This window comes from Anomaloglossus baeobatrachus, chromosome 5 (assembly GCF_048569485.1).
Source record: "Anomaloglossus baeobatrachus isolate aAnoBae1 chromosome 5, aAnoBae1.hap1, whole genome shotgun sequence".
Lineage (NCBI taxonomy): Eukaryota > Metazoa > Chordata > Amphibia > Anura > Aromobatidae > Anomaloglossus > Anomaloglossus baeobatrachus.
This window is the reverse complement of record NC_134357.1, coordinates 35,344,210-35,362,532: the sequence shown is the minus strand read 5'-3', so window position 1 is coordinate 35,362,532 and position 18,323 is coordinate 35,344,210. Positions and strand designations below refer to the sequence as shown.

General features: G+C 47.5%; 1 protein-coding gene across 4 annotated transcripts in view; it reads right to left on the bottom strand.

Moving 5' to 3' along the window:
* The window catches only part of ZFYVE27 (zinc finger FYVE-type containing 27), a 150,922-nt gene that overhangs the window by 69,822 nt on the left and 62,777 nt on the right, over positions 1-18,323 (bottom strand). For all 4 annotated transcript variants that reach the window (XM_075348398.1, XM_075348397.1, XM_075348399.1 and 1 more), the window contains exon 7: positions 14,870-15,009. In XM_075348398.1, the coding sequence (XP_075204513.1) occupies positions 14,870-15,009 (140 nt within the window). The remainder of the gene's footprint in view (positions 1-14,869; positions 15,010-18,323) is intronic.

Here is an 18,323-nt window from a genome sequence, read left to right as displayed (position 1 = left end):
GACCGAAAGGCAGGGCTACGAACTGAAGGTGTTCGTCTCTTAAAACGAAGCGTAGAAAACGCTGGTGTTCTGGAGCAATCGGCACGTGGAGATAAGCATCTTTGATGTCTATTGATGCTAGGAAATCTCCTTGAGTCATTGAGGCGATGACGGAGCGGAGGGATTCCATACGGAACCGCCTGGGTTTTCACATGCTTGTTGAGCAGTTTTAGGTCCAGAACAGGACGGAAAGACCCGTCCTTTTTTGGCACCACAAACAAATTGGAGTAAAAACCGTGACCTTGCTCCTGAAGAGGAACAGGGATCACCACTCCTTCTGCCTTTAAAGAGCACACCGCCTGCAGAAGAGCATTGGCTCGGCCGGGAGGCGGAGAAGTTCTGAAGAATCGAGTTGGAGGACGAGAACTGAACTCTATCCTGTACCCGTGAGACAGAATGTCTCTCACCCAACGGTCCTTGACATGTGGCAGCCAAATGTCGCCAAAGTGGGAGAGCCTGCCACCGACCGAGGATGCGGAGAGAGGAGGCCGAAAGTCATGAGGAAGCCGCTTTGGTAGCGGTTCCTCCGGCTGCTTTCTTTGGGCGTGACTGGGCCCGCCAAGAATCTGAGCTCCTCTGATCCTTTTGAGTCCTTTTGGACGAGGAGAATTGGGACCTGCCCGAGCCTCGAAAGGACCGAAACCTCGACTGTCCCTTCCTCTGTTGGGGTTTATTTGGTCTGGGCTGAGGTAAGGATGAATCCTTACCCTTGGACTGTTTAATGATTTCATCCAATCTCTCACCAAACAGTCTGTCACCAGAAAATGGCAAACTGGTTAAGCACTTCTTGGAAGCAGAATCTGCCTTCCATTCCCTTAACCACAATGCTCTGCGTAAAACCACGGAGTTGGCGGACGCCACTGCCGTACGGCTTGTAGAGTCCAGGACAGCATTAATAGCGTAAGACGCAAATGCAGACATTTGAGAGGTTAAAGACGCTACTTGCGGAACAGATGTACGTGTGACAGTGTCAATCTGCGCCAAACCAGCTGAAATAGCTTGGAGTGCCCATACGGCTGCGAATGCTGGAGCAAACGACGCGCCGATAGCTTCATAGATGGATTTCAACCAGAGCTCCATCTGTCTGTCAGTGGCATCTTTAAGTGAAGCCCCATCTTCCACTGCAACTATGGATCTAGCCGCAAGCCTGGAGATTGGGGGATCCACCTTTGGACACTGGGTCCAGCCTTTGACCACGTCAGGGGGAAAGGGATAACATGTATCCTTAAGACGTTTGGAGAAACGCTTATCTGGATAAGCGTGGTGTTTCTGGACTGACTCTCTAAAGTCAGAGTGGTCCAGAAAAGTACTCAATTTACGCTTAGGATACCTGAAATGGAATTTCTCCTGCTGTGAAGCTGACTCCTCCACTGGAGGAGCTGTGGGAGAAATATCCAACATTTTATTGATGGACGCTATGAGATCATTCACTATTGCGTCCCCATCAGGTGTATCCAGATTGAGAGCGGTCTCAGGATCAGAATCCTGATCAGCAACCTCTGTCTCATCAAACAGAGAGTCCTCCTGCTGGGACCCTGACCAGTGTGATGAAGTCGAGGGTCGCTCCCAGCGAGCTCGCTTAGGCTGTCTGGGACTGTCGTCCGTGTCAGAGCCTTCACCCCGGGATGCATGGGACCCCCCCGGAGCACGGATTTGTTCCAAATGAGGGGGGCCAGGGAGCATTGAATCAACAGTGCCCATGGTCTGAGTTACTGGTCTGGACTGCAAAGTCTCAAGGATTTTAGACATAGTCACCGACAGTTTATCAGCAAAAACTGCAAACTCCGTCCCTGCCACCTGGACAGTGCTCACAGGTGGTTCTCCTTGGGCCACCTCTAGCAGAGGCCCCGGCTGAGCAAGTGCTACAGGGGCCGAACATTGCACACAATGGGGGTCAGTGGCACCTGCCGGTAGAACAGCCTTACATGCGGTACAAGTAGCATAGAAAGCCTGTGTCTTGGCCCCTTTGCTTTTTGCGGACGACATGCTGTTGTCTAGCAATCTAGGAGGGTATATAGCCAAGAATAGCGACCGTACAATGCAATGTATAGCATACAAGCATAAAGTACAAATGAACACTGCGGCACTAGTGGGGTGAGCCCTCGAGGGCTGCTTACCGCCCGCTGAAAAGCGGGTGTGTGACCGCCAGAATCCCGTGTCTGGGTTTCCCAGAGCTCGTGTCCCTTCTCCACTCAGACTGCAAACAGGAATGGCTGCCGGCGTCCTGTGAAGAGGGGCGGGCCGTTTGCGTGCCCCAGACAAAGTGCGGGAAACTAGCGTCCCACTGTGCCTAGTGAGGGGGGTTGGAGTATGCTAAGCAGACTCCAGCCCTCGGCGCTGACGTTCTGACCAGCGTCCCGCCCTTCCCCTGACTGGCAGGCCTGGGGGCGGGAACGAAACGGAACTAGGCCGCAAAAGCCGGGGACTCGATTTATAAGCGCGGCCGTCGTAAAAGCACGGCCAGCGCGGAAGTCCCCGGCGCACCACAAGTCCCAGCCGCACCGCAGTGTAAAAAACCGCCAGCAGCGGCCGGCGCGGCAGTTCCTAATACAGAAACTCACTCAGCAAAGCTGCAGTGAGTAAAGCACCAGCGCGCCGCGCTGCTGTCCCCGGCGCACTAACACACCCAGCAATGCTGGTGTGTGTGCGCGATCTGTACGGGGACCCAGAGTACCTTAATGTAGCAGGGCCTGTCCCTGACGATACTCATCTCCACGTCCAGCAGATTCCCAGGGGCTGTGGACGGAGCACGGTCTCCTGTGCTTGGAGACCGATAGGATCCCACTTCACCCAGAGCCCTAAGGGGATGGGGAAGGAAAGCAGCATGTCGGCTCCAGCCTCCGTACCCGCAATGGGTACCTCAACCTTAACAAACACCGCCGACAAAAGTGGGGTGAGAAGGGAGCATGCTGGGGGCCCTAGTATGGGCCCTCTTTTCTTCCATCCGACATAGTCAGCAGCTGCTGCTGACTAAACAGTGGAGCTATGCGTGCATGTGTGCCTCCTTCGCACAAAGCATGAAAACTGAGGAGCCCGTGATCCCACGGGGGGTGTATAGGCAGTAGGGGAGGGGCCTTACACTTTTAAGTGTAATACTTTGTGTGGCCTCCGGAGGCAGTAGCTATACACCCTAATTGTCTGGGTCTCCCAATAGAGCGACAAAGAAAAAGTGGAACATTCTGCAATGGCCAAGTCAATCACCAGATCTTAACCCAATTGAGCATGCATTTCACTTGCTCAAATCCAGACTTAAGACGGAAAGACCCACAAACAAGCAAGACCTGAAGGCTGCGGCTGTAAAGGCCTGGCAAAGCATTAAGAAGGAGGAAACCCAGCGTTTGGTGATGTCCATGGGTTCCAGACTTAAAGAAGTTGTCCAGTTACCAAAACTGTTTTTTTTTTTTTTTGATAAATCTTGCTATTATCTATCACATTATTTTACCAATGTTATCTTTTATCATGGTCTAGCATAACATCTTCATTTCTGGCTCCAGCTCTGATGGAGTTAATCTCTCTCTTAACTTCCTGTGTTCAGTTACTACAACTTCCATAATCCTTTGCAGTAACTAGCAATCTATCTCCCAACCCATTCTGACTGTTCCCTCCCCTCAGATCTCCACCACAACAGTTCCCTCCCCTCCTTCCTGTGTGCACTGCCTAATCATGGTAATAGAGCTTTTATCCTTTGGTCTTTCTGTGCTGCATGTCACTATCTGTCTCCACTATGGGACTTGTAGTGCAGGTGACCGGATGATACATGTCACTAACTGCCCCTCTCTGTGATTTCTGCTGCATAGTACCAACTGTATACACTCTCACCTGCACTACAAGTCCCATAGTGGAGACAGTGACATGCTCTGCTCTGACACATAGTGTGCTGCATGTCACTGTCTCCACTCTGGGACTTGTTGTGCAGGTGAGAGTGTATACAGTTGGTAGTATGCAGCAGAAATCACAGAGTGGAGACAGTGACATGTATCATCCGGTCACCTGCACTACAAGTCCCATAGTGGAGACAATTAGTGACATGCAGCACACTATGTGTCAGAGCAGAGCATGTCACTGTCTCCACTCTGGAACTTGTAGTGCAGGTGACAGAGTGGAGCAGATTGGTCCCATGCAGCTGTGCTGCTGGGGGGAGTATATGATCACACTGCCGACACCGCCAGTTCTCCTGACAGCTGAGCAGAGCGGGCGGGTGGACAGTGTGATCAGATACTTGCGTGACAGGGGGGATTTCAGTGGAGGAAACCCCCCTGTACTCCAGACTGGAGCCCGTACCTGCCACAGCTGAATGCTGGTAAGCGCGCGCTCTGCCTTCACCGCTCCACAGTAAAGTTCTCCGGCTCCTCCCCTCGATGCTGTGCTGTGACGTGCGGTAGTCACCGCCCACAGCCCAGTCAGTCACTGTGAGTGGCGCCGGCCTCCTGTGACGTACCCGTCTTGTTTGAGAGCCCGGAAATGCCGGGACGTCAGAGGATGCCGGCGGCCACAGCTCCAGGCGGTCATGTGACAGGCACTGAGCGTGCAGGATAGCGCCGCTCAGTGCCAGAACTGGAAATAGAGGCTATTGAAGAAGATGCAGACAATAATAAGTGAAAATCATTGGGGGGGAAAAAAAAATGGGTGGACCACCCCTTTAAGGCAGTGATTGCCTCCAAAGGATTTGCAACAAAATATTGAAAATAAAAATATTTTGTTTGGGTTTGGTTTATTTGTCCAATTACTTTTGACCTCCTAAAATGTGGAGTGTTTGTAAAGAAATGTGTACAATTCCTACAATTTCTATCAGATATTTTTGTTCAAACCTTCAAATTAAACGTTACAATCTGCACTTGAATTCTGTTGTAGAGGTTTCATTTCAAATCCAATGTGGTGGCATGCAGAGCCCAACTCGCCAAAATTGTGTCACTGTCCAAATATTTCTGGACCTAACTGTACCGTGTTTCCCCGATAGTAAGACACCCCCGATAGTAAGACGTAGTGGGGGTTTTGGGGGGGTCGGCTAATGTAAGACGTACCCCGAAAGTAAGACGTAGTAAAAATGTATTTATTTTTTTTTTCCTCTTTACAGTACAGTTACAGCGGCTGAGCGCTCAGCTGAGAGCCCTGACATGCCGGCGGCAAAGCGCTCAGCTGAGAGCCCTGACATGCCGGCGGCAAAGCGCTCAGCTGAGAGCCCTGACATGCCGGCGGCAAAGCGCTCAGCTGAGAGCCCTGACATGCCGGCGGCAAAGCGCTCAGCTGAGAGCCCTGACATGCCGGCGGCAAAGCGCTCAGCTGAGAGCCCTGACATGCCGGCGGCAAAGCGCTCAGCTGAGCGCCCTAACATGCCGGCGGCCGAGCGCTCAGCTGAGCACCCTGACATGCCGCCGGCAAAGCGCTCAGCTGAGAGCCCTGACATGCCGGCGGCAAAGCGCTCAGCTGAGCGCCCTGACATGCCGCCGGCAAAGCGCTCAGCTGAGAGCTGACACATGCCGGCGGTCTGGCGCTCAGCTGAACGCCCTGACATGCCGGCGGCTTAGAGCTCAGCTGAGAGCTGACACATGCCGGCGGTCGGGCGCTCAGCTGAGCGCTCGGCTACCGAGAAATGTTGAAATGTTGCAGTAATGTTGTCCGTGGTCCATCAGGACCATGGACAACATACAAAATCACACAGCCTCAGTGCCCTCATGTGCAGCCGCTGGTGGTTAAGTTTCCTTAACTTGCGGTACACTTAGGGCGCAATCGCGGCAAGTCCCCATACGGTACATTGCATGGAGACTTGCTGCGATTGCTGTGGGATTTTTTCCAATATAAGACATACCCCGAAAGTAAGACATAGTGGCACTTTTGGGGGTAAAAAGAAAGTAAGACACTGTCTTACTTTCGGGGAAACACGGTATATATATATATGTGACATTAAAGAAGAGACCGTGTGTAGATCAGTTTCTGAGAAAGCTGGGTGATCACTCATATTGCTGCTATATCTGGCACAGGAGTTTCACCCAGATTTTAGAAATTTGGCATGCATTAATGGCCAGGAAAGCAAGATGGCACAATGTCTCCGTTCACTGCGTCTTGGTAGCAATTAGTGACCGTTTGTTGTAACTATGGGATCAAGGCTGTGACCAGCTGTCAGTTTTGTCAGTCCAATCTTATACTGGGGGGAGGTGCTGGATTCTTCAGGTGTTCCCTGTTTTCTGTGATTGCCCAGCTAAATAGAACACTGAGTTGTAGGATTCTCCCAGAACACTGCCAGTTGTAGCATTCTGCTCAGTGGTGCCTGCCTGCCTAGTTATCTCTGCTCTGTGTTCTGCTCTATTGCTGCCAGACCTTGGACTTCATTTGACCTTCCCTATGTCTTGTCCCTTTGCTTTGATCCGCTATCTGTATTCCGACTCCGGACGTGACCTGATTACGCCTCTCTCTATCCCCTCAATTCTTAACGTGCTCTCCTTATATCTGATCCCAAAATCATTTGACTATGACCTGCCTCACGACCTGCCCTACTGTCACACTAGGTAGTTGGAAACCGTGTCTCGGATTTCCAGAATGCCCAATCCAAAAAGCCCCGTTCAAAAGTGTCCAGTATCACCTGATCTTGGCAGTTCCTGAGAAGGTCCAGGGGTGAGGACTTAAAAAACAATGCACCTTTGGAGACATTTATTTATTTACTTACTTCTATGTATTTTGTGCTAAAAAACATTTTTGCAATTCTGTTTCATTAAAAGTTTTGCACGGTTTTGCTTTTACAGGCTCTTTTTTTCTCTGCACATTCAGCTTTGATGTGGTCTGTGATCATAAATCAGCTGAGAGGAGCTCAGAAATAGACAGATAAAAGAGTTACAAGGTTTTATGTCAGAGTGTCAGACCCAGCTCACTGACTGTAAAGCATTCTGCAGCCAGTGACGGCCAAAACAGAGGCTATAGAAGGCAAACGGTGCAAAATTTATAATGAAAAGCGATTTTAGATAAATATACATTTAAATAAATAATAAAAAAAAAGAATTACGGTATATATATATATATATATATATATATATATATATATATATATATATATATATATATATATTATACACATATACATATACATATACATATACACACACATACAGACACACACATTTATTTTATTTATATATATATATATATATATATATATATATATGTGTGTGATATATATATATATATATATATATATATATATATATATACACATACACATACATATACATACACATACATACATATACATACACATACATACATATATATATATATATATATATATATATACATACATATACATACATACACACATATACATATATATACATATATACATATATACATACATATATACACACACACACACACACACACACACACACAGTCAGGGCCAGAAATATTTGGACAGTGACACAAGTTTTGTTATTTTAGCTGTTTACAACAACATGTTCAGAAATACAATTATATATATAATATGGGCTGAAAGTGCACACTCCCAGCTGCAATATGAGAGTTTTCACATCCAAATCGGAGAAAGGGTTTAGGAATCATAGCTCTGTAATGCATAGCCGCCTCTTTTTCAAGGGACCAAAAGTAATTGGACAAGGGACTCTAAGGGCTGCAATTAACTCTGAAGGCGTCTCCCTCGTTAACCTGTAATCAATGAAGTAGTTAAAAGGTCTGGGGTTGATTACAGGTGTGTGGTTTTGCATTTGGAAGCTGTTGCTGTGACCAGACAACATGCGGTCTAAGGAACTCTCAATTGAGGTGAAGCAGAACATCCTGAGGCTGAAAAAAAAGAAAAAATCCATCAGAGAGATAGCAGACATGCTTGGAGTAGCAAAATCAACAGTCAGGTACATTCTGAGAAAAAAGGAATTGACTGGTGAGCTTGGGAACTCAAAAAGGCCTGGGCGTCCACGGATGACAACAGTGGTGGATGATCGCCGCATACTTTCTTTGGTGAAGAAGAACCCGTTCACAACATCAACTGAAGTCCAGAACACTCTCAGTGAAGTAGGTGTATCTGTCTCTAAGTCAACAGTAAAGAGAAGACTCCATGAACGTAAATTTCTGGTAGCTTTGGCTGTATGCTTGGGGTCATTGTCCATCTGTACTATGAAGCGCCGTCCGATCAACTTTGCGGCATTTGGCTGAATCTGGGCTGAAAGTATATCCCGGTACACTTCAGAATTCATCCGGCTACTCTTGTCTGCTGTTATGTCATCAATAAACACAAGTGACCCAGTGCCATTGAAAGCCATGCATGCCCATGCCATCACGTTGCCTCCACCATGTTTTACAGAGGATGTGGTGTGCCTTGGATCATGTGCCGTTCCCTTTCTTCTCCAAACTTTTTTCTTCCCATCATTCTGGTACAGGTTGATCTTGGTCTCATCTGTCCATAGAATACTTTTCCAGAACTGAGCTGGCTTCATGAGGTGTTTTTCAGCAAATTTAACTCTGGCCTGTCTATTTTTGGAATTGATGAATGGTTTGCATCTAGATGTGAACCCTTTGTATTTACTTTCATGGAGTCTTCTCTTTACTGTTGACTTAGAGACAGATACACCTACTTCACTGAGAGTGTTCTGGACTTCAGTTGATGTTGTGAACGGGTTCTTCTTCACCAAAGAAAGTATGCGGCGATCATCCACCACTGTTGTCAACCGTGGACGCCCAGTCCTTTTTGAGTTCCCAAGCTCACCAGTCAATTCCTTTTTTCTCAAAATGTACCCGACTGTTGATTTTGCTACTCCAAGCATGTCTGCTATCTCTCTGATGGATTTTTTCTTTTTCTTCAGCCTCAGGATGTTCTGCTTCACCTCAATTGAGAGTTCCTTAGACCGCATGTTGTCTGGTCACAGCAACAGCTTCCAAATGCAAAACCACACACCTGTAATCAACCCCAGACCTTTTAACTACTTCATTGATTACAGGTTAACGAGGGAGACGCCTTCAGAGTTAATTGCAGCCCTTAGAGTCCCTTGTCCAATTACTTTTGGTCCCTTGAAAAAGAGGAGGCTATGCATTACAGAGCTATGATTCCTAAACCCTTTCTCCGATTTGGATGTGAAAACTCTCATATTGCAGCTGGGAGTGTGCACTTTCAGCCCATATTATATATATAATTGTATTTCTGAAAATGTTTTTGTAAACAGCTAAAATAACAAAACTTGTGTCACTGTCCAAATATTTCTGGACCTAACTGTATATATATTATATATACATACATACATACATACATACATACATACATACATACATACACACACACACACACACACATTATATATATTACACATACACACACACACACATATATATATAATATACACACATACATATATATATATATATATATATATATATACACACACACACACACACACACACATTTTATATATATATATATATATTATATATATATATATACACACACACACACATACACATACATACACATATATATACATACATACATACATATACATACACACACACTTTTTTTTTTTCTTTCTTTTACAAAAAATGGCAGGCAGCACACCAAAAAAATGGAATTTATTAGCCCATGTGCGATTGTGATGTTCCACTTGTTTCCAACCTTTATCAAGCAGATATGAAAATTGTGGACGATACCGTCAACCATCCTCCTATCACGATGCAAAAGTTTGAAGTGTTTGTTTTTTTGTTGTTGCAGATTTAAACACACAATCCGCATGGAATCTGCATTCATCTGTGTGAATAGTGGGAACTGACAGCGCAAAAGGGGGCTTGTCACAGCCCTATTGAATTGCACTAATCCTTGGGTCATCCGTAGCTGAAATCAGATGTGTGAACAAGGATTAAAGAACAAAGTTTTCAAAATAATTGATTTCAGGTAGACTTGATTCAGTCCGAATTGAAAGTGCCGCCTTTGCCGTGAAAAGATGTTCTAAAGGTTCAACAGTCTCTCCATATTCCAGTGTATAATAAAATGAAGGAAGGGACCAGTTTAATAATAATATTGACATAGAGTTCCCAAATGCCACCATAAAGTGTCCTAAATATGCGAAACAGTGCCATAAAAACTAAATACCACCATACAATGCATGCCCATTTTATACCGTGACTGAGACCACCTTCAAACGGCCATGAAAAAGAATGACATTTTGCATGGACCATGTTGAAGGTGCGTATGGCCCATCTGTGTGCCGTGATTTTGGCACACGTGAGAGCAGGAACATTTTACTCACCTGCCCCCTGGCACTGCTGTCTCCATTGCTACTGCTTCCCGGTCTGTGAATATTCATGAGCATAATGATCGGGGGTCAGAAGCAAGTGACAGCCGCGCCAAAGACAACAGTGCTGCAAACAGAGGAGTATAGAAAATCATTTTATTTCAAAGACACATGTTTTCTCCGGTAAGTGTCAAACTGATCACATCACTGTGTGGTCCGTGTGACAACAGTGCTGCCGAAGAAAAACGGACTCATTTCTGTGCGGAACATGTGTGCTTCATACGGACACACGGTCCTTGTGTAAAACACTGATGTGTGCGCAGACTCTTTGATTTTAATGGGTCTGCGTATGTCGGGGTGTCCGGTACGTATGAAAACGGACGTCATATGTACCGGAATCACTGAGGTGCGAAGGGGGGCCTGAGAGGAAGGATCAACGCCAACTGGAGGGCTTCTAATGGAATAGGGCACAGCATAAGGAGAGAAAAAAAACAAAAACATACTTTCCAGCCACATCTTGATTTAGCACTGAACAAACTTGAACTCAACATGCAAATTAAGTTGCAAGTGCTACAAGTGTGGTCCGAACCTGGCCCAATCCTACCCTCTTACCTTTGATTGACAGCTCCAGATTGATGCAATGCACTGCACAACAAGTATGGCAGATGCAGGAAAGCAAGGCACACAAACAAGATTTCTGCGCAGAAGACAGTAATGCTGCAGAAAGATAGAGCCATTGATGGCGACTGCCGCCTCCTTGGTGACCAGAAGGGCCAGCATGTGTGTGTGAGGCACTTGTCATTTACACTAATGGTGAGCGTCGCCTCCTTGGTAACTGCAAGGGTCCGGGCGTGTGTGTGTGTGAGCCGCGCATCATTTACATTGGTGGTGAGCGTCGCCTCATTGGTAACCGCAAGGGTTCGGCGTGTGTGTGAGCCACTCACCATTTACATTGATGGCGAGCGTCGCCTCCTTAGTGACCAGAAGGGCCGGCATGTGTGTGTGAGCCGCTCATCATTTACACTGATGCGGAGCGTCGCCTCCTTGGTGACCAGAAGGGCCGGCGTGTGTGTGAGCCGCTCATCATTTACACTGATGCGGAGCGTCGCCTCCTTGGTGACCAGAAGGGCCAGCGTATGTGTGAGCTGCTTGTCATTTACATGGCGAGCGTCGCCTTCTTGGTGACCAGAAGGGCCGGCGTGTGTGTGTGAGCTGCTTGTCATTTACATAGCGAGCGTCGCCTCCTTGGTGACCAGAAGGGCCGGCGTGTGTGTGTGAGCTGCTTGTCATTTACATGGCGAGCGTCGCCTCCTTGGTGACCAGAAGGGCCGGCGTGTATGTGTGAGCCGCTCATCATTTACACTGATGCGGAGCGTCGCATCCTTGGTGACCAGAAGGGCCGGCGTGTGTGTGTGAGCTGCTTGTCATTTACATGGCGAGCGTCGCCTCCTTGGTGACCAGAAGGGCCGGCGTGTGTGTGAGCCGCTCATCATTTACATGGCGAGCGTTGCCTCCTTGGTGACCAGAAGGGCCGGCGTATGTGTGAGCCGCTCATCATTTACACTGATGCGGAGCGTCGCCTCCTTGGTGACCAGAAGGGCCGGCGTGTGTGTGTGAGCCGCTCATCATTTACATAGCGAGCGTCGCCTCCTTGGTGACCAGAAGGGCCGGCGCGTGTGTGTGAGCCGCTCATCATTTACACTGATGGTGAGCGTCGCCTCCTTGGTGACCGCAAGGGCCCTCAATTCTGGAAAAAAAAACAAGTATGATGTGGAGGACCAAGAGGGCGGCAGCATACCGGCTAAGATGAAGGAATGGTTTATAAAATGTGTATTATATCAGCCATTTTCCCTTTAATTCAAGAAGGATTTTAACTGTGCAAAAAGCGGCCATCACACACATGGAAATAGCTTCCATCCCACCGTACAGCAACCAAAAGAGGAGAGAAAATATTAAATTAAGTCGTAAGGGTGAGATGTTTTTTTCCGAAAACGCATTCATCGTTATAGAAATAAGCAGAGTCGTATCGGGGCCCATAAAGGAGGTTGGGGCTGGGGCCAGGCCTGGACTCTGCGCAGCGGCTCTGCCGGGCGAGGACGCATTCAGGACGCTCCATCAGTGTCGGAGCAGGAATACAACTCTGTGGGATCCCGGGATCTCTGGCCAAAAAAACAGATGGGGAGGCAACTGATTGCTGAGGAGGAGAAAACGAGCTTCTCGCATGGTCCGGGGAGTATTGAAGGAATGTGCGGAATCGTGTAACCAGCATAATACAATGTAATGATCCTCAGACGAGGAAAATCATTTGTGCCGAGCGCAAGATGAATTATGGAGAACGCCAACGATCAAAAGGAGATTCAACTAATATCCGGATCATTCTTCCTCACTTAATGAAAAACACATTGGATTTGGTTGCAAAGAAAAAAAAAGTGTAGAATAGGAGAGAGAGACCATACAAGGAAGTGGCTGATATCAGAGAACAATAGCCTAGCACCTCACTGTACAATGAAACAGCCCTGCATCTAATAACACTGTGTTGCCCCTAGCAACCACAACAGCTTCCATTTTTTGAACAGCAGAAAACAAAATGAAACCTGTGCTGTGACTGGTTGCTATATTATTATTTCTTACCTATAGTGACCAATCACAGAGCAGCTTTCATTTTTTTAAGAGCAGAAAACAAAGTGAAACCTGCGCTGTGATTGGTTGCTATGGAGCAACAGAGTCATTCTTATTCTTTCTTGCCTATAGTGACCAATCACAGCGCAACTTTCATATTTCAAACAGACAATACGAAAATAAAGCCTTGCCGTGATTGGTTGTTACAGGGCAATAGTCTTTTTCACCCTTCCTTGCCCAATCACAACGCGGCTTTCATTTTTCAAAAGAAGAATACAAAATGAAAACAGTGCTGTAATTGGTTGCCATGAGACAACAGACAACTAGTTTTATTTAGTGTTGCCCAGAGCAACCAATCACAACGCGGCTTTCATTTTTCAAAAGAAGAATATGAAATGAAAACAGTGCTGTAATTGGCAGCAATGGGATAATGGACAATCTTTCTCAATTAGTGTTGCCCAAAGCAACCAATCACAGCGCGGATTTCATTTTTTAAAACACAAATACAAAATGAAAGCCAAGTGCTGATTGGTTTCAAAAAACAATACGTTGCTATAGACATTTTTTTCTCCCAAATGGCTTTCTAAATCTCCCCTATGTTTTATCTGATCACCAATTTCACGATTTCTGCTTGCAGTCAGTGAATGGAAACAAAACTGTGACTAGAGATGAGTGAATCCATCCATTAACAATATTTGTGACGAATTTATAGAAATTTTCCGATTCTTGTGAATATGAAATATTCAGCTGGCCGCCATTTTGCTAAATTCCTCTTTTGAGGACAAGGAAAGTGTTAAAATAATGTCCCTGTTGCCTCCATGACAAATCCCCAATTCCTGATACTTGTCCGCTCCTCTTGTGTCCATGACAACTCCCCAATTTTTGGTTATACCAGAGCGGAGACCCTCACAGTCATGTGGGGGGTGACGCACAACATTGACATCAATTGCATGTGTTACCCCCATTGTATAGGCAATGGGGCGCTTTCATTTTGCACTGAACCCATTCATCTCTAGCCGTGACCATACGTCCAGCCATTTTCGGTCCACACTTGTCCTGACGGCTTTGCACATGTACAGATACAGCGTACGTCCGCACTGGATGACGTAAAATAAATAAAAATGTGCTCCTGTGATGCGGATTTTGCTGCAGATTTGCACCAGAATTCACCCCTCTACATCCAAAGAGCGCCACATCTCTCCACAGGTCTCGTGCAGTATTGCATCTCAGAACTGAGCAGCAATGCCAGACATGACCTATGACAAAACAATCACTGATCTTGGGGAGACCAGCCAGAGAAAACACTGCCGGCAGCCAGCGAGGGCGCTCAACACAGTGAAATCCTAGGTGACTAAAAGGGACACTTAATATGGTGGTTATGGTGGTCTCCTAAAAAGAGCCACTCCTTGGCTAGGTCCTTCCCAGAGGGATATCTGGCTATTTTCCGTGTCGAGACTCCTAACAGAGGCTCCATGGACCTTTTTGATTTGCATACTTCCCAGGGGGCAATACACCTAGGGTTTCACTGTGTTGAGCACCTTTGCTGGCTGCCGGCAGTGTTTTCTCTGGCTGGTCTCCCCGAGATCAGTGATTGTTTTGTCTTGTTGGGCTACTAGGCATTGCTCCCACCGAGCCAGAATCCTACTCCACACTGATGAGGGGCAATACCCCGAAACAGCTGTCTGTGGATGGATACCTGGCCTTGGTATTTTGCTTGTCATATCTTTAAAACTCATCAAGAGCTGGATATTGACTAAAAGGGCCACTTAATATGGTGGTTATGGTGGTCTCCTAAAAAGAGCCACTCTTTGGCTAGGTCCTTCCCGGAGGGATATCTGGCTATTTTCCGTGTCGAGACTCCTAACAGAGGCTCCATGGACCTTTTTGACTTACAGACATGACCTATGGGCATACACTGGGCTACTTCTGGAACAAAGCAGCCATTTTATTTTTTTTTTCATGCTGGACAACCCTTGCAATAATTCGGCATTACTCACTTCTGAGGTTGTCAATACTGGGGTGGGCGTTCGATCCCCACCCGATGCGGGCTCCACCTCTTGCTCCGTTTGCGTCGCTTCTAATGGCGCCGTCCCGCTGCCGCCTCTTTGTTGTAGAGCTGCTTTACATTCTGCGACAACTAAAAGTAAAGAAGAAAAGTTATGGGAGAGTTGTCGGTACCCGACCAGGCTCAACCGGGCATGTCCGGAGGTAGCAGCCACCAACATGAACGTGACCGTCTAAGCTATTTGCTTAGGGCAATCATTTTCACCTTGAATCCCCAGCGTTATGCTATAATCATAATTCGTGTCACGTTGATGGTTGCTACATCTGTAGATCCCACAGTCACATGATGTGAATCCCCTTTAAGCAAAATATTTGCACCCATCACACCTTGCACGGATATTGTGTTTCTCGACTATGAAAAACGTTTTGGAAAACTTTTAAGATAAACCCCCACTTTAAAAAGCACCTTTTACTATTCTGTACAATTGATCTAGATCCAAGACAAAGCTGTGCCAAAAGCCATTAATGATCCTGGCAGGCCATACTCCATTCTTCAGGATCCTTATCTCTCGTCTAAATATGTATAAACTCCGACGATGTGACTCAGCTTTAAAAAAATGATATTATAAATCTATCCGATCCTATTACATTACTCTCCAAGTGAAATGGCCACCTTGTGCCCCCGGCTATCTGAAGCAGCGCCACAAAGAAAGAATGGGGTGAGGAGAACAGACTCCATTATGAGTTGCATTTCTGAGTGACAGTTTTAGCTCAGTCGGACGCCCACCAATCCGCACGTTATCACCGATCCGATGGATAGTGAATAACTCTTTGGTAAACTTTTAAAAAGACTAATAAGTCTAGTTTCACACTTGCGTTGGACGCCTTCCGTAGTATTGTGTTGTGTGACGGATGCAACGGATGCGTTGCATATACTGGCACAACGGATGCAACGGATCGTACAAAACAACGGAAAGCTTTTTTTTCTTCTCTACAGTTTTACCGGCAGCAGACTATTGTGAACGATCAGCTGATCGCCCGGCGGCCGGGCGCTCAGCTGATCGCTCTCAATAGCCAGCTGCCGGGCACTCAGCTGAGCGCTCCCACATGCCGGCGGCCGGGCGCTCAGCTGATCGCTCTCAATAGCCAGCTGCCGGGCACTCAGCTGAGCGCTCTCACATGCCAGCGGCCGGGCGCTCAGCTGATCGCTCTCAATAGCCGGCTGCCGGGCACTCACCTGAGCGCTCCCACATGCCGGCGGCCGGGCACTCAGCTGATCGCTGTCAATAGCCGGCTGCCGGGCACTCAGTTGAGTGCTCTCACATGCCAGCGGCCGGTCGATCAGCTGAGCGCTCTCACATGCCGGCGGCCGGTTGATCAGCTGAGCGCTCTCACATGCCGGCGGCCGGGCGCTCAGCTGATCGCTCTCAATAGCCGGCTGCCGGGCACTCAGCTGAGCGCTCTCACATGCCGGCGGCCGGTTGATCAGCTGAGCGCTCTCACATGCCAGCGGCCGGGCGCTCAGCTGATCGTTTGGCCGCCGAGAATGTGTGCGGGGGGGCCAAGCAGGCCATGGCGCTGAGGACAGGTGAGTGTGCGTGCATGCATGCGCGAGTGTGTGTGTGTACATACATGCGGAGTGGAGTGCGGGAGGGGGCGGAGCCAAGCGGGGAAGTGTCGGGCTCACTGCACACGTAGCTAGGGTAAATATCGGCAAAGCACTTTGCTTGGTTACCAGATATTTACCTTGCTTACGGGTGCAGAGAGCATGCGCAGTGAAATCCTACAGATAGCGCTGCTCAAAAAAAATGTTACATGCTGCGTTCCTCCCGCCCGGCGCAGCGTCAAAATAACGACGCTGCGTCGTCCAGCGAATGCAAAGCTGACACTTGCGTTACAGTGCGTCGTCCATACAAGTCTATGGAGAATAGCGCAGTGCGTTAACGGACTGCGCTATTCTCCATAGTGACAGACTGCGCTGAACGCAAGTGTGAAAGTACCCTAATACTGACATAGAGTTCCCAAATGCTACCATAAAGTGTCCAAAATGTGCCGAACAGTGCCATAAAAATTAAATACCCCCATACAATGCAAGCCCATTTTATACCACAACTGAGGCCACCTTCACACGTCCGTGAAAAACACTGATGTTTTTCACGGACCATGTTGAAGGGATGTATGGCCCATCTGTGTACCGTAATTTTGGCACACGTGTGTTCTCTGTGTGCTATCTGTGATAGCACACGGAGAGCAGGAACATTTTACTCGCCTGCCCCCTGGCACTGCTGTCTCCATTGCTACTGTTTTCCGGTCTGTGAATATTCATGAGTATAATGAGCGGGGGTCAGAAGCAAGTGACAGCAGCGCCAAAGATTTTACATTTTACTCAGCTGTCCCTGGCACTGCTGTCTCCATCACTGCTGTTTCCGGGTCTGTGGTGCAGTGAATATGCATGAACTTAATGAGTGGGCCCGGAAGCAAGTGACAATGGCGCTGGAGACAGGTGAGTATAGAAAATCATTTTATTTCAGGTGTTTTCTCCGGTACGTGTCACACTGATGTCACATGGATCCCATGTGTGTGTGGTCCGTGTGACATCAGTGCTGCTGGACGTGTCCCCGTGCGGAACACACGGACACGTGTGTGCTCCGTACGCACACACGGTCCAAGTGAAAACACAGATGTGCGCAGACCCATTGATTTTAAAGGGTCTACGTGTGTCCGTGCCTCCGGTAGGTGTGAAATTGGACGTCACACGTATTGGAAACACGGATGTGTGAATGGGGCCTAAGTCTGTGTCTCCACACTGCGGGTTTTTTTTGCAGATTTTAATCAATACTGCAGGGAAAAACACATTCCATCAAAGTCTATGAGAATCCTGAAGTGTTGTGCACACATTGCAGATTTTTTCTGTGCAGATTTTTGTGCAGAAAAAAATCTGCACCAAAGAACTGACATGTCTATTGTTTCAGCGTTTTTCCTATGTCAATGCATAAAAAAACGCATGAAAAAACCCCCGCAAAACCCTGCGTTTTTTTCTGCAGCATTTTTTGGGTGCAGAAAATGTACACTTTTGTTACGGAAGCCATTTATAATCCGGCCCCATTGTTGCTTTTTTACCCATAAAGGATACTCCTGTCTTAGGCTAGGTTCACACTTCTGTTAAATTGTATCAGTCACAATCCGTTGCTCTGGTAAACAACGGAATCCGTTTAGCGGATTCTGTTGTTCCCATAGACTTGTATGAGCGGCGGATTGTGACTGATGAAGCTGCGTTGTACCCTCTGCCCGACTGATCAGTGGTGGAACAATTGACCGCGGGGCGGAAGGAACGCAGCCTGTAACGTTTTTTGAGCAGCGCAATCCGTAAGATTTCGCTGCGCATGCTCTCTCTTGCTCCCTGCACCCATAACCAGGATACACATCGGGTTACCAAGCAATGCGATT